The sequence below is a fragment of the Parasteatoda tepidariorum genome, chromosome 9, assembly GCF_982258835.1.
Source record: "Parasteatoda tepidariorum strain Cologne lab strain chromosome 9, Ptep-v5.0, whole genome shotgun sequence".
Lineage (NCBI taxonomy): Eukaryota > Metazoa > Arthropoda > Arachnida > Araneae > Theridiidae > Parasteatoda > Parasteatoda tepidariorum.
This window is the reverse complement of record NC_141763.1, coordinates 18,521,006-18,548,058: the sequence shown is the minus strand read 5'-3', so window position 1 is coordinate 18,548,058 and position 27,053 is coordinate 18,521,006. Positions and strand designations below refer to the sequence as shown.

General features: G+C 30.2%; 1 protein-coding gene across 2 annotated transcripts in view; it reads right to left on the bottom strand.

The window, feature by feature from the left end:
* LOC107444638 (uncharacterized protein CG3556) overlaps positions 1–20,949 on the bottom strand; it is a 35,830-nt gene extending 14,881 nt beyond the window's left edge. Inside the window, exons 1-4 of one of the 2 annotated variants that reach the window (XM_087150975.1) lie at positions 20,566–20,949; positions 15,260–15,423; positions 7,120–7,282; positions 1,646–1,765 (exon numbers count right to left, since the gene is read on the bottom strand). In XM_087150975.1, the coding sequence (XP_087007101.1) occupies positions 1,646–1,765; positions 7,120–7,282; positions 15,260–15,423; positions 20,566–20,626 (508 nt within the window). In that variant the 5' untranslated portion in view covers positions 20,627–20,949. The remainder of the gene's footprint in view (positions 1–1,645; positions 1,766–7,119; positions 7,283–15,259; positions 15,424–20,565) is intronic. The other variant, XM_087150976.1, reaches the window with a different exon arrangement.
* Positions 20,950–27,053: the final 6,104 nt, after the last annotated feature.

Sequence of the window (27,053 nt, the reverse complement as noted above, 5' to 3'; positions counted from 1 at the left end):
GCGTGCTAATATTACAGCTTTAAGAGTTGGTTTTATTATCACGCTGAATCAAATTTTGGATCAGATTTAATTGGATATCAGCAAGTGACGTCTTGCGCGTGTATCGAACTTGATTGGCTGACTTAGTAGTGATGCTGCTTGTTGATATTTCATTGTGAAAATGCTTCTTGTAACTCTTCAAACAGCATAAAATACAGATATTTAAGTGTTCCTAACAGTGTTAGTCTAATTTTAACAGAAAATTTTATGAAAAATTATAATATTAATGGAGTTCTCAGCAAATGCATAAAATATTTCAATACTAGGAGGCTCCGCCCCCTGCTCGCTGACGCTTGCCAACCCCCGAGAATTGCTGCGCAATCCAATGTGGTTCACGCCGTGAACCATGGCTCGCTGCGCTCGCTCGCCAATGAACACAATGTTCTAGCACAAAGACATAGTATATTATCATCAAAGACATAGTATTGTACTTATGTAGAAGAATTCTATAAATGTTCTTATTGGCTTTTAAAGAAGTATATTAGCTACTTAGATTGTACATGGTAAAAAAATCAAAACATTAGCTAATTGAGAAACATATTAGCAAAAAAAATTATCAAATATTGCAGTTACTCACCTAAATTCAACTAAATGTGTATAATAAATTAGTTAATGCTAGAAATTCTGAAAGTTTTGGAAAAAAATTTTTATTATTTAAAAATATAAACCCTAACTTTTGTTTGTGAGATAATAACCCTCAAAAATTCTTTCATTTTCAGGAACACAAAAATTTATTTTATCGCCAAATGAAATATTTTTTGGTGATCAGCATTATTGAAATTATTTTCTATATTAATTAACATTTGTGATAAAGTACATAACATTTTAGAACAAAATGAGGATGTTTTACATACAATAAATTAAAATGCATGGCTGTTAGCATTACCCGAGAAATACCACGTGGAGGTCGCCATGCAGCATTTCTAATCGGGGAGTTTTGATTTTGGCAGTTCCCCTTGCCTACTGCCAATAGAAGTTTCAATTAAATATTTTCCAAAAAACATTTTTTTCTGCAAAGCTCTAAGAAATTAACACTAAGCATTTAGAATTTCTTTGAAAACACAATTATAGATTTGGCATCTTGGAGCAATTACTGAAAGGCTGTCAAATGACTCTTGACAGGCCAACGTAAAGTTGTCCATGACTAAAAACTTGTTTAGTCAATACTAAACTGATTTTCTCAAAAGTCTGACCTTGTGACTTATTTATAGTCATGGAGAAGGTCAGCCTAATTAATTCCTAATTGAATTTGAATTAAATATTATCATGTTTTTAGGGCATGAATCTGAATTGAACAACCTGATAATGCTCACTCTGGTTATTGTTTCCGTTTTTAAAAGCGCTATATGTTGAGCCACCGCATGTGACATTTGCCACGTGACATTTTTAGCAGTAATCATTGGTCGATTTTCTAACGTTGCCATTCGGGGAGTTGTAATGAGGCTTTTTTTTGGTGCCGTGTAAGAGAAATATATATATAGATGGTTTTGTGATAAGTAAATCCCCCATTAAGGTTTTGAATACATTTATTTTATCACCTGACAGTTTAATGGCTGAAAATTATTTCAAGTATTGTATTCAAAATTAAATAAATATTTCCGATTACCGCAGCCAGTTTCATCTGCTCCATTTGAACAATCCATAACCTCATCGCAAACACGTGACTTTGGAATGCAGGAATGAGGTGTGCAATGGAAACTGTCAACACGAGAACATTCAACGTCTTCTGTAACAAAATAACGGACAGTCAATGCAAACAAATTTGAATATGAAACAAATAAGGCTTTTAATTAGACCAGATATTCAAACAATTTCGCACAAAATTTTTTCCCTTTTCTCAAATGAATAATGAAGAGAAAAAAATTGTAGGTAAAAGCAAATTTGCCTGTACTGAAATTGACTTTGTACTGTTGAGTCTAAATTAATGAGGATATTTTTTTAATTGCCATTTTTCGATGAGAAGTTATTTAAAAGATTTCCGAAAAGATTTATGATGACTTTGAGGCTTTGGGTTTCTTACATGAGTATTTGTATAAAGCTTTATCATAATTTTGACATATCTAGTCCGATTCTATAGATGGATGATAAGGTGTCTGAAAAGTATGGCACAGTCAAATATTTCGAGAAAAAAGGAAAAAATCAAACATTAAAAATTCACACTAGTTACACACAATAGTTTCACAAATTAGTTACACATAATTGTTTCACAAATTAGTTACACACAGTATTTTTGAAGATTAGTTTCACGCAATAGTTTCAAAGATTAGTGACACAAAATAGTTTCAGCAGATGCATTCATTCAATAACACCAAGTTCGACCCTACTTCACCCTTGAAGCTAAGGAGATTAGCGACAGTCTGTGCTGACTTTGGGGAGGTGGACGTCGAGTTTCGGGACATTATATACATTTATCAGAATATCAAAAAGGCTAATTATTTTTTTATCTCTCGTGAATTTCTCAAGACACATCTATTTCAAGCAATTTGTTCAATCAACTAATAACACAACGGGCAATTGCATTGTCCGTAACACACACACACACACACACACACACACACATATATATATATATATATATATATATAGTCAAACCCCGCTATAGTGAACACTGTTTATAGTGAACTCCCGGATATAGTGAATGAAATGTTCGATCCCGTGCCTTGCTATACACGTGGATATAGTAAACAAAACCACATTTTTAGTGGATATAGTGAACAAAAAAAGTGAGGAAGTTGGTTATAATGAACATTTTTCTGTCTTCGACTGATTTTTTCCCCATTTTCTTTTTGTAATAATTTTGAAATTTCTACTTCAAAATAAATACATATACCGATTTTTAAAACCATCTATAGAGACTAATTTTATGTGTTCGAATGGCAGGTTAGACAGGTTTAAAAAGAGGAATAACACAAATTCAGGAAAAATTATCTGAGAGTCGGGAAGTGTTTCCATATCTGATGTTGAGGATTGCTCATCAGCTGAAGATTACTAATTTTTATTTGTACGCAAGACGAAGAGTAATGAAAAATAACACATTTTTTGCTACTACATAATATTTTTCAGTCATTTATTCAAATAATGTGTAATAAAAGGGAGGAGTTTAGGAACCATTAGTTAAATTGCCTGCGAAACGGATATGGTGAACTCCCGGTTATAGTGAACCGAAATTTCGGTCCCTTGAAAGTTCACTATAGCGGGATTTGACTGTATACATATATATATATATATATATATATAACATAAAAAGCTTCAATTAATCTTTCTATGTTAGTTTCTTTGCTATAAAACAACTCCTACTTTATTCCTAATTAATTATTCTAATCGAAATACTTTCTCACACTTTTAAAAGCCACATCCTGTTCTTAAATCTATTTTTGGCTCAAGTATGCATTTAATTAAGAGCAGGGCATATTTCCCTTGCTTTGTGTGGGAAACGCGCGATCTCCTTCATAAACCAATAGCAACTACTAAGATTTCCCTCTTTCCCTAAATTAAGACATTTTACGGATTTTAATTTGCAAGATTTTCCCTAACATATAACCAAGGAGCGCAACTTTTCATGTGCACTTTTACTCACTCCCATGACTGCTCTTGTCTAATAATTAATAAATAAATTTTGTACCCTCCTTCCCGACCTAAGACCTGTTTTAATCCTTCCACTCGGCAACGACGTTATAAGTCGCCAGGATTAAACGGTCGGGAACGGGGTACGGTACATCAACGATATGGAATATCTCTCATTTGAAATTAAATAAATCAACTTCGGAAGAGGGTACATCAAAAATATGGAATAACTTCAAATCATTTATTCAAATGAACAGCTGGTAAATAAGCAGTCAAATTTTCCTACAACTAATGGCAATAATTAATTCATCCAGTATCTTCATCAAAAAAATAAACTCTTCAAAACTTTTTGTTTATTATAAATGATACCTACGCACAAAGGAACAAAACGATCATCGGTTTTCCATATGTCTATGCTGCATATTTTGTCTACGTTCCTGAGACCACTAGAAAGCTGAGCTTCAATTTCTTTCCTTGGACTAAAAAGAAAAACTGCATCGAACTCCTGATAATTAAAATGTTTTTTATTGAAATCCAATCCCTTTCCTTTACAAGTGACTTACGCAAAGTTTCCCAGTGCTGCTCTGCATTTTATCGTCGATGAATAATTGTTCTCACACCCCGAATGATTTACGATGGTCTACTTAGATGTTCGACATTCCCTTCCCTCCTACTCAAAAGAAAAATAAGCTTCAATTTCTCCGTCACTATTGCTGTTAATTTATGATTCCTCTTAAAGAAACAAAAAAAAACTTTCACAACTGATGTTGTGATTTTCAAAATGTGTTTTGGAATCGGAAGAAACAAATTTTTTTTCAAATCATGTTTCATCTCTGGTGTTGCAGTTTTCAAAATATCTTGAACTAATTCGAACTTTTTCATGTATCCTTTTGTGTTAATTTTTTTACATTTCTCATAAAACAATTTCTTAAATGATTATGATTTCAATTTTTTCCCATATTTGATGTTTCAAAGTGAAACTACTTTTTATATATTGATAGTATTTACTGTTGAAATTTTTATTTCTTTAAATTTTTATTTTCAGTTAATTGATTTATTTGATTGAAAAGTGTTTCGAGAAGTTATTTTCATATTGTTTTATGTGTTACAGCTTCTATGATTTTTTGAGTAGTAGAAATTATATTTTTGTTTTACAGTGATTAGGGTTTAAATGAAAATGCCATTTAAATTTTTTTTCTCTTCGTAATGCAACTGCAGTAATTATTGAAATTTAATTTAGATATATGAATGCAATTTCGGTGTGGCAAAAATTAAATCAAGAAATGTCAAAACTAATCAAAAAATTTGGAAACATGAATAAAATACTTGTTTTTAGAATTTCAATTGAAATGTGAAACCAGACATTATTGCTTTAGTCCAACGTTGGTAATTAGTTCATAGCTCTGTTGTAGCTCAGTAATTTCCATAAACAAATCGTTTCTTTATTTTTGAGCTTTAATTCCAGCATACAGATAGGAAAATGAACAAACACAAATTGAAAAGTATTAGTAACCAAATGCACTTAAAACGTTTAAAATAGAAATGAAAATATTTGAATTTCCTAACACACAATTGTGACAAATTAAATTACCAATTAAGATCTCTGCACAAAAATTACTTTAAAAAATATCCAAACTAAAATTTTTGAAAAAAAAAATTATGTCCAAAAAGAAAGAATGAAAGATATAAAAGAGAAAAAAAAGGTAATTTGCAAATTAACCAAACTTGCACTTCAGATTAAAAATAAGGAAAATAGCTAGATCAGTCAAAAATTAAAAACTGATTTACCTTAATACCATATTGAATTTAAAAGTTTGTTTTGGATTTCAATTAGTGATTGTTGTTAAACAGGTTGTAATGCAAAATCTGAGAAGACTGATCACCTTTTCTGTTTATAAAAGCAATTTGTCTGTACATATTTCCTGAAATCCTGGTTGATAATTGCAATAAAAATACCAAGAAAGAAAATAAAAGTACAAATAAATAAATATAAAGAAAAGTAAAAGAAAGAAAAGAAAAATAAAAGAAAGTAGAAAGAAGAATAAGAGAGAAAAAGAAAAGAAAAAAGGGTATAGAAAGTAAATTTTTGGACATAAAAAAAAAAAAAAAAGTTTCGGATATTTTGCTATTAAAGTGATAAATATGTCAGGTAAATAATAAATAAAGTGAAATAAAGACAATACTAAAGTCTTGGTCTTCAGAATAACAACCACTGTGAGATTTTTTATTCTATTTTGTTTTCAAGAAAGGTAAACAACACTCAAATCTAATTTCAGATTGAAATTTTTCCAGTAAAAATGTTTTTTGTGTTTTACATTTTAAATTACACATTTCTAACAAATGCTTATAAATTTTTGTCATCATGATTGAAGAATTGACTTAAATAGTGTTTTTATGAAGAATACTTCTTATAGTGAAAAAGCTGTGTTGTGATTTTTAAACAAAAGACTTTTGAAACTGAAAAAACTGTTGAAAATGAAAATTTTAAATTTGCCGATGATGCTACTACAGATTTTTGATTGTGTTAAATTTTTTACAATGAGAACATATGTGAATGTTTTATAATTTATATTACTTTTATATATTGTTAATATTACAAATTTGATTATTTTAATTGTGCTTCTACCATAGGGAAGATTTTGCAAATGGATAATTTCAAAATTTTTGGATTCTAATTAAACAATTTTGGCGAAGGGGGATGTAACATAAAAAGCTTCAATTAATCTTTTTATGTTAGTTTCTTTGCTATAAAACAACTCCTACTTTATTCCTAATTAATTATTCTAGTCGAAATACTTTCTCACACTTTTAAAAGCCACATCCTGTTCTTAAATCTATTTTTGGCTCAAGTATGCATTTAATTAAGAGCAGGACATATTTCCCTTGCTTTGTGTGGGAAACGCGCGATCTCTTTCATAAACCAATAGCAACTACTAAGATTTCCCTCTTTCCCTAAATTAAGACATTTTACGGATTTTACTTTGCAAGATTTTCCCTAACATATAACCAAGGAGCGCCACTTTTCATGTGCACTTTTACTCACTCCCATGACTGCTCATGTCTAATAATTAATAAATAAATTTTGTACCCTCCTTCCCGATCTAAGACCTGTTTTAATCCTTCCACTCGGCAACGACGTTATATATATATATATATATATATATATATATATATATATATATATATATATATATATATATATATATATATATATATATATATATATATATATATATATATATATGATGACAGAAAAAGAACAAAATCAGGTACGAAAATCATTTCATTATAGCTTTTTTCTCCGGGAAGATAGAAGTATCAATAACTTCCACGTTTTTTGCTTTTAACTGTAATAAAATAAGTATAGGACTGCTCTCCGAGAACTGCTCTTTTCCCTCAGAGAGAAAGTAAAAAGTTATGATTGTTTCATTATTTCGAAGAGTAAACTCCTAAGGAGAATTTCAACTTTTCGAGACTTATAAAGCAATAACGTAGTATCAAAAATTGGTAACTTACTAATTTCATAGCTTAATTGAAACCTCGATCCATAATAAGCATTGAAACGTATTTCAACATCTGAAAGAGCTGTAATAGTTCTTAATGGTTCCTGTCTTCTGCAAAATTTATAGTTTTCATCGGTGTTAAATATGCCCATTTCTAAGTATGTAGTGCGACAATCCTGTAAAAATTTTACTTATATTAACTACAGTAATTTCATGGTTTCAAACAAAATACAATATTTAGTGTATTAAGTGGCCCAAAACTTTTTTTTGGGGGGGGGGGGATTGTGGGCTCTGTCTGCTGCTTGCTATCGCATGCTAACCACCAGTACTGTTCACTTGCTAAGCTCTCTTTGCTCGATCTTTCTGCCCTAATCCTATTTAGCGTCCCAGCTTAATATATTTTATACTTTATACTAATTATATTAGAGAAAACACTCTATCCGCGAAAAAACACGCACCATAATACAAGGGTGCAAAATGTGCCTTTAAAAATGTGAATGTTAAAAAAATTATATATATATATATATATATATATATATATATATATATATATATATATATATATATATATATATGAATTATTTCTAGAGTATGAAAATATATCATATTTATTGTAAGTGTGTGCCTATGTGGTATATGAGTGGCAGAGGCATGGAGTGCTGTGAACGATGACGGAAGGTAAAAATAACAACACGCCAAATAATATTTTTTTTAATTTATTGTAACTTTTTTTTAAAAAATTATATATACAACGAATTCTGAAAATATTAATAAACAATATTAAGCTCTTAGCGCAATGGAGTGCACAATATTTACTCACACAAATAAACTGGATGGTTTGCCCACTCGAGAGCATGTCACGTATAATTAATTGTCCCTGCGAAAAACATGGTGTGCTCAAATCTAAACCACAAACAGACATTGTTTGGCCTTGTCATTGCAAAGGCCAATCTAATGGTGAACTGAATGCGTTCAAATTGAATTGGCACACATGTGGGTATAATAGGGATTCGTGGAAGTAATACACTTTCACCCCGGAATTTGCCATTTAAAATAATGACTTCGATTAATTTTTTAACGACTAATCGCGTGCCGTTGCACAGCTGTGGTGGGTTCAAATTACGAAGCAAATTACGAAGCAAGATCCAACTTTGAGTACTAAATTATGTGGTGGTATGCCTGGTAAATCCGATGAGTTTAAAAGCTCTGTTGGAAAATATGCAGCTTCAGTAGGATTGCAAACTGCATCAACGGATTTATATTTCACCAAGTTACCTGGCAATAACTGCTGTATCTTCAGATTCAATTCGTTGACGTCCACATTTTTTGCTGCTAAGATCGCCCTTTCTGAAAGTCACTCATGATGAATGTATTGCGTGTGTAAATCGGGAAATATTAGGTTAATGAGAGCATCGTGTGAATCAATGATTGTGCAGAAATCGTTCGGTAATTTTATGCATCCAGTCTCATCCTTAGTATTTTTTACATCACCGATATTTAACAATTGTTTTGAGAATGTTGCAGCAGATGTATACTGAAGCATTTGGACTCGCATATTTACTTTTAGGTGAATTTTTTCAGCATTACGTCACAGTGGAGATGATTTCAAGCAAGCATTGATCTCATCAGCGTACGTTGAACGCGGAATAACGGGAAGTGTTTGTCTGAAATCACCTGAAAGGAGTAACAGAGTGTCGCCAAATAATTTGTCATTGTTTTTTATATCTTTCAATGTCCTGTTCAACGCTTCAAGCGAATGTTTGTGTGCCATAGTGCATTCATCCCAGATGATAATTTTACAGTGTTTCAACATTGTGGCCATAGACGATTGCTTTTTTATGTTGCACGCTGCGTCTGGGTTGTTTTTAATAGTTAGTGGCAGCTTAAATACTGAATGAGCTGTTCTGCTTCCATCCAATAAAGTTGCCGCAATGGCATTGCGGCAACTTTATTGGATGGAAGCAGAACAGCCTCATTCAGTATTTAAGCTGCACTAACTATTAAAAACAACCCAGACCTGGTGCATCCAAAAAAAGTCACCTTGTCCTGCCGAAACTGGGAGCATAATGCGGTCATAAATGTTTCTTTGTTCCTCATTCATCAGTGGAACATTGCGAGTGACAATACCTGCCATTTCTACCGTATTGTATTGAAGTTCACGATTCATGTCATTGTTTAATAAATCAGATGCACTTCGATTTGGCGAAAGCATACCGAAATGACTGAGAGGCAAGTTAGCAATAATAATGCAAAGATCCTCAATAGCAATCAGTGCCTCATTGTACATAGCATCGTTGAATGCTATCGTTAGATCGTTGCAACGTGTGCGATGGTGATACAGTATATCATCAGTCATCGAATCTTTGTGATTATCCCATAACGTTTCTATTCGGCCCGGAAAACATGTAGTTAATACTATAGCGAATAGTAGACGAATTTGCTTTGCAGTACAGTTCAATGCTGCTTCAGCAAGCATACATTCCCACTGGTTGTCGTCTTCCATCAAGCCGAGTGCAAGGAATGCATGTTTATACGTTGAATGCTGATGTCCATCGACTTTACGTATATCTTGAAATGACAATGAGCCGGTGACATTAACCAACAACAGTCGAAGATAAAAGCACTCAGTCTGCCTTGGATTGACTGTAAATACTCTCCCCAAGGCGTTTGATTTGAATAAACCGGGACATGCATCAACCGGTGTGCCTTGATTGCGGGGTGTCTATTTTTTTGTTTGAGCCCATGTGAAATAGTGTGGTACTTCTTAGTAGAAAAATGTCCGCTCAAAGGCACCAAAAGCATCCGCACGATTACACAATTCAAAAAAATTCGGTGAGTGTAGTTTTTGATTGATTTATAGCTCTGTCAATCGCTGTCTTGTTCGTGAAATATACGCTCAGACCATTTTCAAGATGGACGGCTAAATGACTAACGGTTGGATCATGAATTGGGAATCCAAAATTACTCCAAACAGCTTCATTGGAGCTGATGTACCGGCCAATTTGGTGCAGCGTTATTTCGTTGTTGTTATTCACTGGAAGAGCGGTCACATTGGTATTTTCAACTCGAAATACTGCCATATTATATACTGCCTTTATTCACATACTTGCAAATATATTTGATGCTCTTCTTTTAAGGGCGTGTATATGTATTCTAATTTAATATGACTTGTTGCAACGTGCGTGAATATTACTTTTGATTAATTATGTTTCTATGTCTAGTTTGGAATCGTTTAAATAAAGATATATTTAAAATATACGTTAAATTTGTCCAAAAAATGAAAAAAAAATTAGTTATAAACCTATTCTCAAACCTACTGAATATGCATATAAAATTTCATCAAAATCGGTCTAGCCGTTTGGGAGGAGTTTAACCGCTAAAACTGTGACAATAGATTTATATATATATATATATATATATATATATATATATATATATATATATATATATATATATATATATATATATATATATATATATATATATATATATATATATATATATATATATATATATATAATATATATATATATATATATATATATATATATATATATATATATATATATATATATATATATATATATATATATATATATATATATATATATTAGCGCTTAGTTCTGTCGTATACTTTCGTTACAAGTCTGAATGTACTACCTGCACTTGCTCTAAGCTAGAACATCACCTTTGAGTGAATAGGCAAATACCTTAACACTTTTGAAAACCTTTAAAGTACTTTGAAAAAATTAAGAAATTTTTTTTAAAGAAAGTTTATTTTTTTAAAAAAACCTTTCGCATTACTATAAAATGAGGTGTGTACTTTCGTGGACAGAACTTTCCGGTAGACCGAAAGTTTTTAACAAATGAAATTACGTGGCTCCAGGGCACTTAAATACAGGTTTTTCAAGGATTTCATAAGGATGCAGGTTTGCATAGTAGCCCGTGGTTGGAAACGCCTTTGCTCGTCGCTTGGTGGTGTTGTTTACAAGAACATTATAGGAAACAGGCCTGCATTGCAGCAGTAATATTAACACGTTGAATGCCACGCTAATTTTACCTGACTAGCTCGTCAGTCCACACGGTAAATAACTACAAACAAAATTTGCAAATATAGACAGATTTTGCTAGTTTATAAAAGCTTTAGCATGACGTAACAGGAAAAAGTGGTGAATTATATATGCCTAGGAATCGTTTAAAAATAGTGGTAAATAAAAATCTATTAAATTGAATTTTTTAAACAAAGAATCACAATAATTAAGTAAATTTTGAATAAATTTTCTGCAATTCCATAAAAGAGTGCAAATTTTATAGTTCTATATCATGTAATACGCTGTCAGCCAGCTGTTTTTCGTGGCCTATGTGAAAGGTCAGTGTCAGCAAGCGGTGGCAGACGCAGCCTAAATGTAATTTCAGTGTCAGCCACCGGTGGTTGACGCGGCCTAAATGGAAAGTCCAGTGTCAGCCACCGATGGCTGACGCGGCGTTCAACGTGTTAACTGCCATGGCCAGCAGGGGTGTATGCAGCGTTTTACGAACACCGAGCTGTCAGATATGCATTTGATGTACGGAATGTACAAATTGACAGAATGAAATGCATATATATATATATATATATATATATATATATATATATATATATATATATATATATATATATATATATATATATATATATATATATATATATATATATATATATATATATATATATATATATAAACAGAGACTTTTCTGCGAAGTATTACAAACATCAAAAATTAATGATTCTTCCTTAGGCATAAGAAACTCAACTTAAGTTCTTTATGGAAATTTTTGTAATATAAAATCTACAGTCATAGTAAATCTATTTAACAAAATCTAAAAAAACATGATGAAATACAAATTTTATGAACTAAGCATTTCAAGAAATTGCATCCTTTCAAATGAAAAGAATTACTTGAAACTAAGATGTACTCCCGGTAGTTTAAAAACCACTCTATTGTAGGTTATATAAATATCTATCTATATTATATAAAACGCTAATACGTACGTATGTATGTATCAATAAAACCGATGATATTTCTTTTCTCGCGCTGGCAACAGTTTTCATTTTTAATTGATTGGATTCGGCGCGCAAGAGCACGTAGTGAGCATCATATGGCTAATCCATGTTATATAAAACGCTAATACGTTTTAATATATAGGCTTCGGCGCGCAAGAGCACGTATCATATGTCTATCTATCTCCGATTGTCACCGAGAAAAAAACGGTTGGTTGGTTATGAGTACTGAAATAGTTCCTTTTCATTGGCGGAAATGAGAAATGTTATGCTATTGCTATTTTATTTTGAATTATTTTGAATTGAGAGCTTTAATATTCCACGTTTTGTTATATTATTAGTTATGAGTTGAATGCAGTTTTAATATTTCATACTTAAGTTAAATTTCATGAATCTTAATAACCTACGTACGGTTTATAACAATCTCCGAAGAAGAGAGAGCCGCTCTAATGAAACTCCAGAAGAGCAATTCTTACTCTTTGTTTTTTATACATTTTATATTTTTGTGATAAGATAAAAAACTTATAGTTGTTCTGCTTCTGAACTCTGATGTAAACGCAGAATGATGGGCTTCATGAACAATCAAAAATATATACATTTATTTTACAAATTCCATATTAGGGTGGCGCCATTCAGAGAATTAAAAATACAAAATTATCTTTAGCGAAGCCGATGCTTTACATCCGGCGTTCAGTGGCAGACTACTATTTCATATTGTTTTACAATACGTGGCTTTAGCCCTTTTGTGGGAAAGACTTTAAAACAAAACTTACAACAGTTACTTTTCTCAACAACTGAAATTTAGAATAGTGTGATTAAGAAAAATATGTGAACTGTTTGCAATTTCAAATTAATATTGAAATGTACAGGTTTAGAATTTTCTACAGTGAAAAGTTTTCGGTGGTATACAAAAAAAGTATACAAAAGCTAGACGTTAAGAACGTATCCAATGAGCGAGTAAAGCGAGCATCGGATTGCGAAGAAATCCGAAATGAACTGCGAAAGCAGTTCCGGGGGTTGGCGAGCACCAGCGAGCAGGGGGCGAAGCCTCCTAGTATTGTATAAAACGCTAATACGTACGTATGTATGTATGTATCAATAAAACCGATGATATTTCTTTTCTCGCGGTGGCAACAGTTTTCATTTTTAATTGATTGGATTCGGCGCGCAAGAGCACGTAGTGAGCAACCAGATAACAATAACCCGAGTGAGCATTATCAGGTTGTTCAATTCAAATTCATGCATTAAAAACATGACAATATTTAATTTAAACTCAATTAGGAATTAATTAATTAATTGAAGTGAGAATGCTTTAAAAGGCCGCTGTTGAATTGATATTTTTCTACTGGGAGCTACCTAAACGTCTAAAAAACGTTTAAGTGTTTGTATTGAATGCATTGAATTTTTTTATATTTCGCGTTTATTTATGCATTGAATTTTCCCGCTTTAGAATGCAGAATATTAGTGAAGCAATATTTGATAATTTATTTTGCTAATATGTTTCTTATTTAGCTAATGTTTTGATTTTTTCACCATGTACAATCTAAATAGCTAATATACTTTTTTAAAAGCCAATAAGAACATTAGTAGAATTCTTCTACATAAGTACAATACTATGTCTTTGATGATAAAATACTATGTCTTTGATGATAATATATTATGTCTTTGTGCTAGAACATTGTGTTCATTGGCGAGCGAGCGCAGCGTGCCATGGTTCACGGCGTGAACCACATAGGATTGCGTAGCAATTCTCGGGGGTTGGCGAGCATTAGCGAGCAGGGGGCGGAGCCTCCTAGTTAAAAACTAATCTTTTAATTAAATGAACAAAAAAATGTTTTTTAAGTTAAAACATTATAATTTATTCAGTTTGTTTCCGAAAAAAGAGAGAAAAAATAGAGAGCAGGGATTACATCAGAAATTGATTTTGGAAGGTACGGATTCTTTTCAAAATTATATTTTTAGTTTTGTTAATTTTTTGTATATATGTATACATGTATATAAAGAACGTATAAAGGTCTACTTACATACATATAAGCTTGTGTGTTTCTTTTGAAAATAACACTTTGGACAAACATTTGACCTTAAATTATAGCATCATAAAACAAAACAAAATTATAATTTGTAAAACAAAAAATTTTACTTGTGTTAGAGTTACCAGTTTTAGTACCTTGAAACCATAAAAAAGTTTAGTGCAGTCCTACCTAGGAAGTTTTTTTACTGAAATATTTAAAATTAAGTTTAATGATTTAAAATTTTAATTAAATTAATAATGACTACCAAGACATTTAGTAATTCAAGAAATTTGATAAGTACGTCTTCATATTTTTAAGTGTTATTAAGTATTTTTAACTAAATATTTTAAACATATTTAGTTACTCGCATATAATTTCACGACCACTTAAATTCTATGTTGAAGTATAGAGCTATAACTTCCGAGCTCTGATTTTAGAAAATAATGATGGTTAAATCTGAAATATGTTCTTATCTTTTACTGTTCGCCTATGCGTTTCGTTCAGAAGCACTGAGGTATTTTTGTATATTTATGGAATTTATTTTGCCTATTTTAGATAATTCTAATTTCTTGTTCTTCATTGACATGGATTGTAAAGATTTGCCTGAATTTTTTTTAAATATAATTCAGGGTACGCATGCACCTGGAAACAATTAATAACTGGCATCAATTTTTTATAAAAAAAAAAGCTGAAAATTTCTTAATATTAGCTTTCACTATCGAAATAAAAATTTCAAATCGCCCACTTTCGGATCTAAATATATTTACTCAGAGAAAGAAATGACTCTGGTAGCTGCAAACATAATAATATAAGGAAAATTATATTAATATTTCTACCATTTTTTAATTTCTTCCAGGTACATATGAACCCTATAATCATTCAATGAATGACAAGAAAACAGAAAAAAAATCCAAAATCGGTGGTAAAAAGATTTTTCTCTCTCCAAATTTGCGATGGTTCCACTTATTTATTAGAGTTCAACAATTCTCTAAAAATGAAATAAGTAAGTAAATGTGCCACCAAATTTTTGGAAATAAAAATATGTTTAGCAGTATAAAAGCAATAACACAAATTTTGAAAATTCAAAATAAAAACTTTACCTCAGTATCAAAATCTAAGCTTTGAATCTTTAAACGAATGAAATGATTTTCAGGTACGGAAATCCTCCAACATTTTTTATATTTTTCATAATTCCTTGTAAAGGAATCTCCAATAGAACCTTTTAAACTAAAGAATTCAGTACAATGGCTAGGAGGTGAAAAAACTGTAATAAGATAAAAATTATTATTTAAACATGTATAAACTATCAGTATCGGCATAAAAAAATAATAATTTCAAAACTATTTAAAAGTTCAGGTAACTTAAACCTAAAGTTTTTTGGAAGATCAAAAATGTGAAATAAAGTTTAGCAATTTCGTAATTTAATGTTATAAAAAAAGCAATTTTTATACAGCTTTTTATTTAACAAAAAGTATTACCAATTGAATTCAATCATAACTTAATAACTTTGTATGAATTCTAAATGAATAAGGTTTCGGCAGACTTAACAACGATTTCTGACTTAACAATTTTTAAAACATATAGGCTTTAGCATTGCAATGGAACAGTTCGAAAAGTAATATTTTTGCACCAGTTTTACGAAATATTTTAAAGAAAAATCTAAAAAAAAATTACAATAATTTTTCAGGCTTACATAAAGATGTTAACTTGCTTCGCTTTTAGAGCGTCTTGGTGATAGCAAAATTTAATGTTTTAACTCAGGGGTTTATCAAAATAATTAAAAAACTATATAAAGATCATGTTTGAAACTTTTAGAAATGGTGTTTTTTTACACACTTAAAGTTCGGATTGACCAAAATGAGACAGAGGAAGTAAATAACCTCTTTCTGGCATTAATACAGACAATTTCGGAAACAATTTCTTTTTCTTTTTCTTTATTTATAAAAATTTGGGCACCTGGTGGCCGCGCAGAAGGCCCATATCCCATACATCATGAAATAGTATAAAAAGTTAAAATAAGAGACAGTTTGAGTTCAGCAGTCTATGGGGTGGCTGTTACAGGGAGACAAGCACCTTGCTTGTATAACTGAAAGAAAATGAAAATAATAAGAGCAACTTGTTGTAATCTGTGGATGGCTGTAGTTTGATTGTCAACGTGAAGTAACATAAGTCAGTATTTCAGCATTGGTAAAGTGTTTGATGCTGTGGACTATTGATGCTTTGGATTATTGATGTAGACTATAGATGCTGGAATTGAAGACTATTATTTGTGCTGATAGTTGTGTTATGAGGTGTCGGAGGTGAAATGAGCGGCTATTGGTCTTAGTTTATCGTCTTTTTTATAGTTCTCGAAGTTAAAAATCTGATTGAAGTTGGCTGTGCTGCATTTTATGGCTTTGACGTAGAAGTCTGCCTTTAATTTGTGTTTATATTCGGATAGAAACGGAATTTTGAGATCGAAAACAATTTCTTTCTTTTCTTTATTTAAATCAAGCTGGGTGCCTGGGCAGCGCAGCGGCCCCTAACCCATTCATCATGAAATAATTTACAGTGTTTGAAAACATTTTATATTATGCAACATTGTGGTGGCAAGATTAAAAAGACAGGAAATAAGAAAATATAGAAAGAACAGAAATTACAGGCATTGTTTGTAAATTACGTATTTGTTAGTTCTATTGGAATATTATATTTAATAATTTTTACAGTAGTTTTCTAGATTTTAATAATAATGGATTTTTTAAAGCTCTGTTAAATGTTCAGAGTTTGTGCTTTTGATTTTTATTTTCAGCTGCTCAGAATAGACTGCAAGATGACACATGAGATTGGTGTAGTTCCGGATGCATTGGAAAGTTGATGATTTTTACTGCGAACGATGATGCTGTGCACTATGCTGTTTCTAATGATTTGACGATATCGAAAACAATTTCATAAGGATTGCAATGTATATATTAGATTGCCTTTTAAATTATAGTGGTATTATAAAAGGAAATCAGTTCGTAACTTCATAACTTCCATTTTGGTCGAAGCAAAGTTCACATGGGTAAAAATGACACCATTTCTAAAATCCTCAAACTTGATCTTTCAAATTATGCCAGCAGTATTTCCTGGTGAAAACTTCCAAAACATTTACTGCTAAAAGAAAAAATGCTTACATAGAGTTAGTATGGAAGAGTTTCCATGATTTTGATCATCTTCTGTATATTATGGTTTTGAATGAAGCAGTTAGCTGAAAATGGTTCAGTTGGCCTCCCAATTTACATATAAAAACAAAATTTTAAGTAAACCTTAGTAGCAGAATATGATAGAATGTTTAAAAACCATTTCAACATTATAGAATTAACTAAGAAAACTCTGCCACTCATAATAAAAACGAAATCAAAGGACTGGTTTGACGTGGAATGAGAAATAATTTATGAAAGAAAAAATCGAGCATACAACAGCTGAAGATACCGAAACATTACGCCAGAAATGCAAAGGAAGAATAAGAAGAAATGAGAAGACGCGAGAAAATAATATTTAAACAAAAGAAAGTACTGGGAGGAAATATATAAAGAAATAAGAAGCAAAAGGAAGCAAAAAAGTTCTACAGTGTAGTAAACAAGGCTAAAAAAGAGTTCTCCCCCAGAACTCACTCAAGTCGTGATGAAAACGAAGAACTTATTAATAATAATACTCAAATACTAAGGAGAACATTTGAAAAGAACTCTTGATAGAAAAGATACTTAGAGGAAAGAGAGGAAGATATAAAAAAGACCCCACAAGAAGCGGAACTAGACAACCTTCCTTGGGTGAAGTTGAAAGAGCGATAAAGAACTTAAATAACAACAGTTCGAAAGGACCAGATGGCAGCAATGCAAAGCTCCTGAACATAAAGGAGCCTAAACTCATCAAAGAAATACACGCTATTATAATCCGTGTATGGACAGAGGAAAAAATGCCCATTAAATGGGAAGATAGTTACATAGATCCAATAAAAAAGAAGGCTGGCTGGACTGTAAGAACTATAACTCTCTTGAACACATCATACGAGATACAGACAAACAGCCTGGCAGGAAGACTTGGTACCTATGCAAGCAGAGTATTTGGCAAATACCACTGTAGATTTCAAAAAAGCAGATCAACGACAGATCAAATACACAGCTTCAGACAAATACTTGAGAACAACAGAGAATAAAGCATAGATACCTTACACAATAAATAATACTAATGACATAAAAATTAAAATTAAAAATTGAATCAACATGGCTTACAGATGTTATCATGGATTGAGAAACCAGCTCAAATCTAAATACTTAAGTTGTGAAACAAAAATATAGTTGTACAAGAAACTAGTGAGACCAATAGTTTTATATGGCAGTGAATGCTGGGCAATTAACAAAGCAGATGAAGAGAAACTGATCACTTTCGAGAGAAAAATATTAAGAAAATTTTTTTGGTGCAGTAAAAGAAAATGGAACTTGGAGATTTCAAATATTTTCGTAATAAGATTGAAAGATTGGAAAATATGAAAACAGAAGGTAAAAGCATAAATAGAGGGATTTTGTTTTATAGTGCGTTCTTACAGCAGTACTGAATCGCTTTTGATTTGTAAGTTACCAAGGATGGGGCCGAAAAGGGATGTGCGCAAGGTAATAATATACTGGATAATTTAAAGAAGTTGACAATTAATAAAATTGATATTTAATTATACAATTTTAATGACTTTGGAAAATTAACTTTTGTTTAAGAAACAAAAAAAACAAAAGAGAGAGAAAGAAACATAAATTGCCAGTTTTGCTCTTAATTTTTGACCATGGATTTTCCCCACATGGATTTGCACATGGTAAAATTTATATAAATTAACAAAGGAGTTTTTTATTAAATTTATTTACAATAACATGCAATTAACTCAGTAATTTTACATAGAATTTAATTATGTTAGTTGGGTATCCATTGTTTTCAATCAAATTTTAAAAGAGTTTGTTAATTTGTTTTTGGATAAATAAACATTAATACATATTCTTTTAATTCTATTCATTTGATTAAAAGGGATATTTAAATAGATGTTCTTAGAAACATTAGAATTCCAAGTAATTAGCTTATTAATATTAAAATTAAAATCATTTCTTTTGTCGTATAAATCAACAGAGCAGATATTTTATTCTTTTATAATACCCAAATCCGAAAAAGTAAATTATTATCATGATAATATTATCATCATTAATATTACATAGTAATATTATCATCATGATTACGAAGCAAGATTAACTCCTCGGGGTAAATATTATTTAATAAAATTGTATAACCTTGAAAATTAAAGATAATTAAATCATCTGTAAATCTGAAAATAAATTTTATATTAAGAGCATAATTTTTTCATAGTAGTGCAAAAATAAGTTAGCTAAAAAAAAAATGAAAATTAGATCATTGTGGTATTTCATCAATTTGAAGAAAAATATCTTTTCCATTGTAAAGATAATTATTATAAATACAAAAATTAATTAAAATTCTCCAATAATCAAAATCACAATTAAGGATATTTTTAAAATCTTAGTAATAATTCAAAAAGACATCTTTTAGTTTAGAAAGGGGAATGCTATTGAAAAGATCCTAGAAATCAAAAATCGCGATAGAATTAATTATGTTTAATAAATTCTAAAATCGGTTGATTATTAGTGATAATCCAAGAAAAACATTCTTTAATAATATTGTTGATAAATTAATTTAAGTAGATAGAGAAAATGGTGCCAGGTTTAGTTAGGTAAGTATTAAACCCACATGTGATTGTTCCAAATTTCATAAGAATTTTATGAAATTTAGGACTGATAATTAAGTAAGGAAATTGTATATTGCTAATTTTAATTTATAGCCTTTTATATAAGGCTAAAATTATTTTAATCACAATATTATTATTTAAGTTACTAAGCTTAAAATTGTTACTATTTTTTAACTCCGTATTTAAAAGTTCAACTCATAATTTTTTACAGAAGATTGCATAGTTATTATTAGTTCTGTCTATGGGGTAATTACAAAAATTTTTTTGTATGCTTAATTGATTGAAAAAATTAAAAAAAATTTTTTTTGAATTGTTACCGTTATTTAAATTTTTCCTATCATTGAAAACAAAGTTTTTTAAGTAATAATAAACACCCTATTACCATTCTGTTAACATACCTAAAGGTAAAGAGAATCTATTTGATATCTTTAAACAAAAACTACTATCTAAGTTTTTTATAATATTTAAAGTACCAGAAATAATTTGTTTTTGATGTTTATCAACAAAGTTTATGCTTCTTATATGTTTATCACATTATCCACACAAAAAAAATTATTTCGTAGGGTGCAAGAATATAAAAATTATAATAAAATATTTTCAGTAAAATAATCTAAAAAAGGTTTATTTTAGTAATTATTACAAACAACTTACCAAAGGCCGAGACTTGAGTGCTGACAAATCCTGAAAAAGTGATTAAAAATAAAAGTAACATTATTCAAAAATTTCACTTTTAAAGTATACAAACAAATAAGGATTTTTCGTCGATCCGCTTAAAGACCAAAACACGAATTTTATGTTTCAGTAACACACTTTAAATTAAAGATGTGTATCGTAATAGTGTTCGTACTGAAATATGATTCAATTTCATTAAAAACTATTTTAAAGTAACGGTTCCGAAATAACGGATCTCGGGAACTTGTTATCGATTCCCTTGTTACTTTTTAAACAAAGATAAGTGGCACTTTCTATCAATCCAAACATACCGAGTAAGATAGGGAGATTAAGGGGGGGGGGAAATCATGTTACTCACTGAACTAATGAAAATAGAACCAATCAAATAGATTATTTGAAGTTAATAAACAAAGAAAAGGGGACAAATAATGCATCACACAATATTTTCAATGTTCTCATTAACAATCTCTCATCAGGAAAATGTTATTTTCAAAAAAAAAAAAAAAAAAAATGGGTTTTATTAATTTAAAATAAATTAATCTCTATAAATTTAACTAACGAGGAGGCAGAATTTGATCTTTCCAAACAGATGACTCAGAGCTGAAATAAACATAACAATCTGTTTGATAAAAATCCAATTAGTTTTTTTCTAAGAATTTAATTTTATTTCGCTTCCACTTTGAAAAATATTTAATTGGCAAATAGCATTTATCTGATACAGGAAGAACAAACTTAAGATAAAACAACTTAAGATAGAAACAACTATCATCAATAAATAATTAAATTTTTCTTCTCAGACATTTTTATGCAGCTATTGTGAATTTATTAAAAAAACCTTTTAAAGTTAATAATAAAAGGCAGTCTGATAATGAATTAAAGAAGTTTTAAAAGACGTATGTGATATTTATTTTTAAATTCAGATTTTAAAGTTTCCAATGTTTAAATGATGAGAAATTGGGAAAATACGACTTAAATGTATTTATCTATAAATTTAGAGTTGTGTTGCAAAATTGTTTTACTTTAACGGCGAGCGTTCATGTTATGTGGTACGTGCATATATGGCAGTACTTTTACTTTCGTTACTCGTACCGCCGGTACAAGTAAAAAGTACGTACATTTACTAGTACTTCGTTACGTTTTAAATTTAGTACTTTTACTTGTACTTTCGTTACTTTTTTAGGGAAAAAGTACAAGTATTTGTAACGGAAATGTCGAATGAAATCGTTACTTTTATCTACAAATCGGTAAGCTTTCTTAAAAAAAAAAAAAAAAGAAAAAAAAAAAAAAAAAAAAAAAAGAACAAAAAAGCTTTCGAAATGCAATTATTTTGCAAAACGAATAAAAATATTAATTAGCTAGTTATTTTCATTTATTTTCGAGTTTTATGTATTTGTTTAATAAATTTTAAGTAAAAAATGTTGGATTTTGTTATTACGCTTTTAAATTTTCTTTTTGAACTCACTAATAATACATTTTTGTCTTAATACATTTTTTACTAAATACATTTTTACCTAGTACATTTTTTACTAAACTTATGCTTATGCCCGACCTTGTCAAACAACGCCCAGTGAAATCTCTAAGAACTTCAGAACTATTTGTGCTATTGAAAACTATTATAATTACTATTTTAACTCTTGAAAACTCGAAGGTATTAATTTAGCCGCTGATATTAAAATTCGTTTACAAATTTTAATTATTCCGTTAGGCAGAAATGTTCGAAAAATGATTTTCTCGCATGACTTCAGCATTAGCCATTGTTACAAATAAAACTGTAGACTGTTATGTTTCAACTTATACTGCACATTCAATTATTTTTTACTGGCTCAAAGATCACAAAGCTATCTGAAACCCCGTGTTTTCTTTGTTTATGTTTGTGCTATCAAAACGCGTTTCTATAGAGTAAAACAATTTTAAATCAATGGTAATTTAAATAAATAAAAATAATAAACTAAAAATTAAAATCAATAGATAAAATTTCTTTTTCGTGCAAAGCCATAAAAAGATTGATATTAAAATTATATTTGATTTTAAAATTATATTATACAATTATATTATAAAATTATATTATAATATTCTTCCGAATTTAAAAATAAATTAATGTCCATAACTTTCAAAATTAAAAATAATTAAATAAATAACAATTTTGCAAAAACATTAAAGAACATAAGAACATTATTCAATAAAATTTTAGGTTACTTTGAATTTTCGATTTCCTAGAAATGTACTTTTAAATCGTTACTTTTTTTATTTAGTACTTGTACTTTTACTTGTACTTTTTACTCGTTACTTTTTAAAATAAGAACTTTTTACTTTTTACTCGTTACTTTTTTTAAAAATACTTGTACTTTTACTCGTTACTTTTTAAAAGTAACGTTGCCATATATGGGTACGTGCATCTGTCATAGTATATCAACTTTCAAAGTATGCCCATTAACAAAAATATAACTATGTTTTCTTCGCTGGTTAAAAAGTTATATTTTTTACTCGAATTCTTCAAATGCAGTGCGATTCGAGAATAATTAATGTTTTTCGGTTTTAGAAGTATTTACACCGATTTTATCGAACTTTCATAAATCTCATTTTGAACAATTGAAAGAAAATGATAAATTGAGCCAGGGATCTTTTAACTATTTTTTGAACCAGGGTTCTAAAGAAAAAGAGCTTATAATATAACCATTTCATATGTATATATATAAAAAGGTAGTTTCTTATGTCTGAAAATAACGAATAATAAGTTTCGGTTACCGAAAAGAAGTGACATTCTAAGTGAAAAGAAGCTAGAAATAAGAGGGTTTTATTACCTGTTTTTTCTCTTTTCCGGGGTACAGGCAAGCCTGCATAGAACGGTGATTGTTCACTGGAATGAACGAAGAAAAGTAACGCCTACTTTCAGCCGTACTATAACTTAAGAAAAGGGTACAAAAATAATATTGACCAACGCGGCGTAAGAATTTAAAGAAATTTCCTTTCCTAGAATTTAATTCTTCACTTGTAGATTCCCCCAACTCTTCTTTTAATATCATATCCACCGACCCATAACTGAATTTGTGATCATAGTTCCTAGCAGTTTTTTAATTTTGAAGCCAACCCGGAAGTCAAGGGAACTCTTGAGTAAAGCGCTGGGACCTAATTTTCGAGGTTGACTTTCATGATGAAACTGGCCCATACACGTTTTATGGAGTTGGAAAACCCCGAAAACCTTTCATGGTTGCTGATGGCAAGAAGATACCTGCCCATGATTCCATCTAATCTACAACTGGAGCTATTTTAAGTCAGCACCCTGGTCAATGAAAGCCGGAAACAAAATTCGAATCAACCGGCCATCGAATCAACCGGCCATCGAATCAACCGGCCATTCGAATCAACCGGTTTTCGGGGTCGCCTCACTGGGAGGGGCGTGATTCATCTCCTGAACTATTGGTTCTCAAGGTTTCACTGATAATTGGCTCGCTATTGAACCGAAGCCGCACCCTTATTTAGAAAAGGGACCAAAAGTGATTCCTCTTCTAAGGAAGAAACTATAGTTTTACCAACGTGGCAGGAAAACTACAAATCTGGCGGAAGAGTTTCTAAAATCAATTCAATAAAAGAATATTAAAAATCATGGTTTCACATTTCGATTTAATATTTAAAGAAACCTAGCAATCAAAGGTTGTGATTCGCTAACTGAAATCATTTTTTTAATTAGTTGGAAAAGTAAAGCGATAAGTTTTTGTAACTTGGTCAGCTTAATTTTTGAACACTGCCAATTCTTAATTCCAGGTTATTACTGGACCGTTTGTAACTTTTTTGGTGAGGTTACCGCGTGGAGAAAAGTCCTATCTGGGCACCTCTACTCTAGATTATGTGACCAGACAGTCCGTGGCGTTGTATCGGTTAATATTCGCAAGACATAACTCAATGTGTATACATTTAACAGGTAATTCCTACATGTAATATCATAACTATAAATGCATCTAAATAAGTTCTTTAAATTAACTTGCCACCGAAAGCAGCATCAGTCAGTGGATATTTATTATCTAAGTTATGGTGTCTAATATGTAATTGCAGAGCTGCCAACTTCTTACAATTTTTGAGAAAATTGCTTTTAGTTGTAGCTAAGTTCATGCTTCAATGTATTATTCTTTGTTTTGTAAATTTGATTTAAAGTTATTTTTCACACAACAACATACAGATTATTCTAAAGTTCATATGAAGTACTTCTTGGTCTATCGGCGTGAGGCTTTTAAAACGTTGGCAAAATTACCAAAAATTCTGAAAGGTTAAGTTTCTAATTCTCTACCATTTTATTAACTGAATAAAAAAAAATTAAAATTTTTTTTTTTTTTTTTAAAAAAAACCACGTTTTTGTAGTGGAGAATAATAATTAAAAAACAAAAATTTTAAAAACGTGGGACGCATGAAATACATAACAGTAACAGTATGTATGCTCATGAGAATATGTGTAACTCTGTAATTGTATCTGAATGTGGATGTGTGTGAGTAAGAAAATGTATATATGTACTGTTACGTATTTTATGCGCCCCACGTTTTTCAAATTTTTGTTTTTTAATTATTATTCTCCACTACAAAAACGTGGTTTTTAAAAATATTATTTTGATTTTTTTTTTGTACTCACTTCCTAAATCTCAATTTTTTCACTCACTGTACACAAAACTTTTCAACTGAAATCGAATCGACAACAAAAGACAATCGCGAAAATATTAATTTTTCTTTAATGTAAATTAACTTTGTATGTCTTTCTTCTCTTCAGTTTCATGCATTGTCATCCAATTCTGAACTATGTGCCAAATTTGAAGTCTGTTGCTAGTCGGGAAGTTAGTTTAAAATCGATTACAAAATTCCACCCGAACAGACATACACGTATGCAACTTAATGTAAACGTGATAATAAAATAGCTTAATCTTAGCAAATAGGTATATCTTCAAATTATGGAGGAGCTTTCGAAAAAAAGGACTTAAAATAATCAAAACCTCAGCTTCTCGTCTAGCTTTTTTACCTCGAAACACCACCGTACCGTGAGGGGAGGCGTTTCTTTATCTACAATTAGGATATTGTTATATACTTAGTAAAATGCTAAGAGATTTAATCAATAAAATTTTGATTTTATAATAATACTGGTAAGTATTAAACAGCAAAGTTTTTATATTTGCTTATTTCACGTTTTTTTTTTTTAAATTTATTACTTTAAGACATTGTAACATGCACTATATTTTAATAATGTTTTAACTTTGTTTCCTATTTCATAGTCGTCCTTTAAATTTAATGAGTTACAGTTTATTTAATGTCTGTTATTCTAGAACAACACTAGACCGAAGGATTTGTGATCTTTTAACAATCTTCTGATTTTTATTTAAAATGCAACTAAAGCTCAACTTAGAAAGAAAAATAAATTGCGTCTTGGAATCCTGCTATGCTATTTTATAAACTACTCTTTTTCGTGATAACGTGCACAATTTTTAAAACCGCTTATTCAGACGTAAGGCTTATGCGGTTTTGTGTATGATTTTTTTATAAATGTATATTTAAGTCTAAAAAATATTTATTACCAAATTGTTAGAAGTTTTGATAAGCTCAGAATGAAGTTCTCTGTATGCCATTTATGTAAAATTACCCGTTTGCAAATCTTATTAAAAAGTAGGCGTTACTTTTCATCGCTCAAAGTACTATGGCGCAGTGCTGATGTTCCCAATTTTTTCGATAAAGAAACGATCGTGCTTCTTTTTAGTAATCATCAGTGTCCGACTTTCGAAAAAAAAGGAAAATAATTAGCATGGCACTAGAAAAGTATCAACAAAATGTCTTAGAAATATTTTACGTAAAAAGTGACATTTTCATAGTGTTTTTTATTTTTTTTATCAATAGACTTTAACGTGCCATTTGATCTTCAAAAAAAAATTTTTAACTTATAAATTCCAGGGATGTCTGTTAAATAGGGTAGAAAGTATAAATTAAATTGAAAGATAGTAAATGCTATGAAAGTGAAATATATTTATTTTTTAAAAAAAATAATAAATAAACTGGGAATTAAAATTTCAAGAAATTAAATTTTTTACCTGCCAGTTTTATTATAAAAACAATTTAATTAAATTAAAATTTATCTATTAATTAAAATTAAAATTATCTATTAATTAAAATCAATAATTAAAATTATCGTTAATTATTGTTATAATTTCAGTAATACTACTAGGATGATTCTAATTTCAAATAATGAAAAATTGTGTATGCGTAGGTGGTGTTTCGATTTCGATTGCTAGACTCCTCCTCATCGAACTGGAAAAACTTATTCAAAGCAAAGAAGTTTTCGATTTATTACTTGGACTTTTAAAATTCTGTGTTCCAGATCAAGCACAGAACAGTTCTACTCACATTTACAAGAACGGCCAATAATCAGCCAGCATCCATGAGGCCACGCCCCCCTCCCTTTTTGCTTTTTGCGTGATCACAGTTCAGATCCTCCAACATCT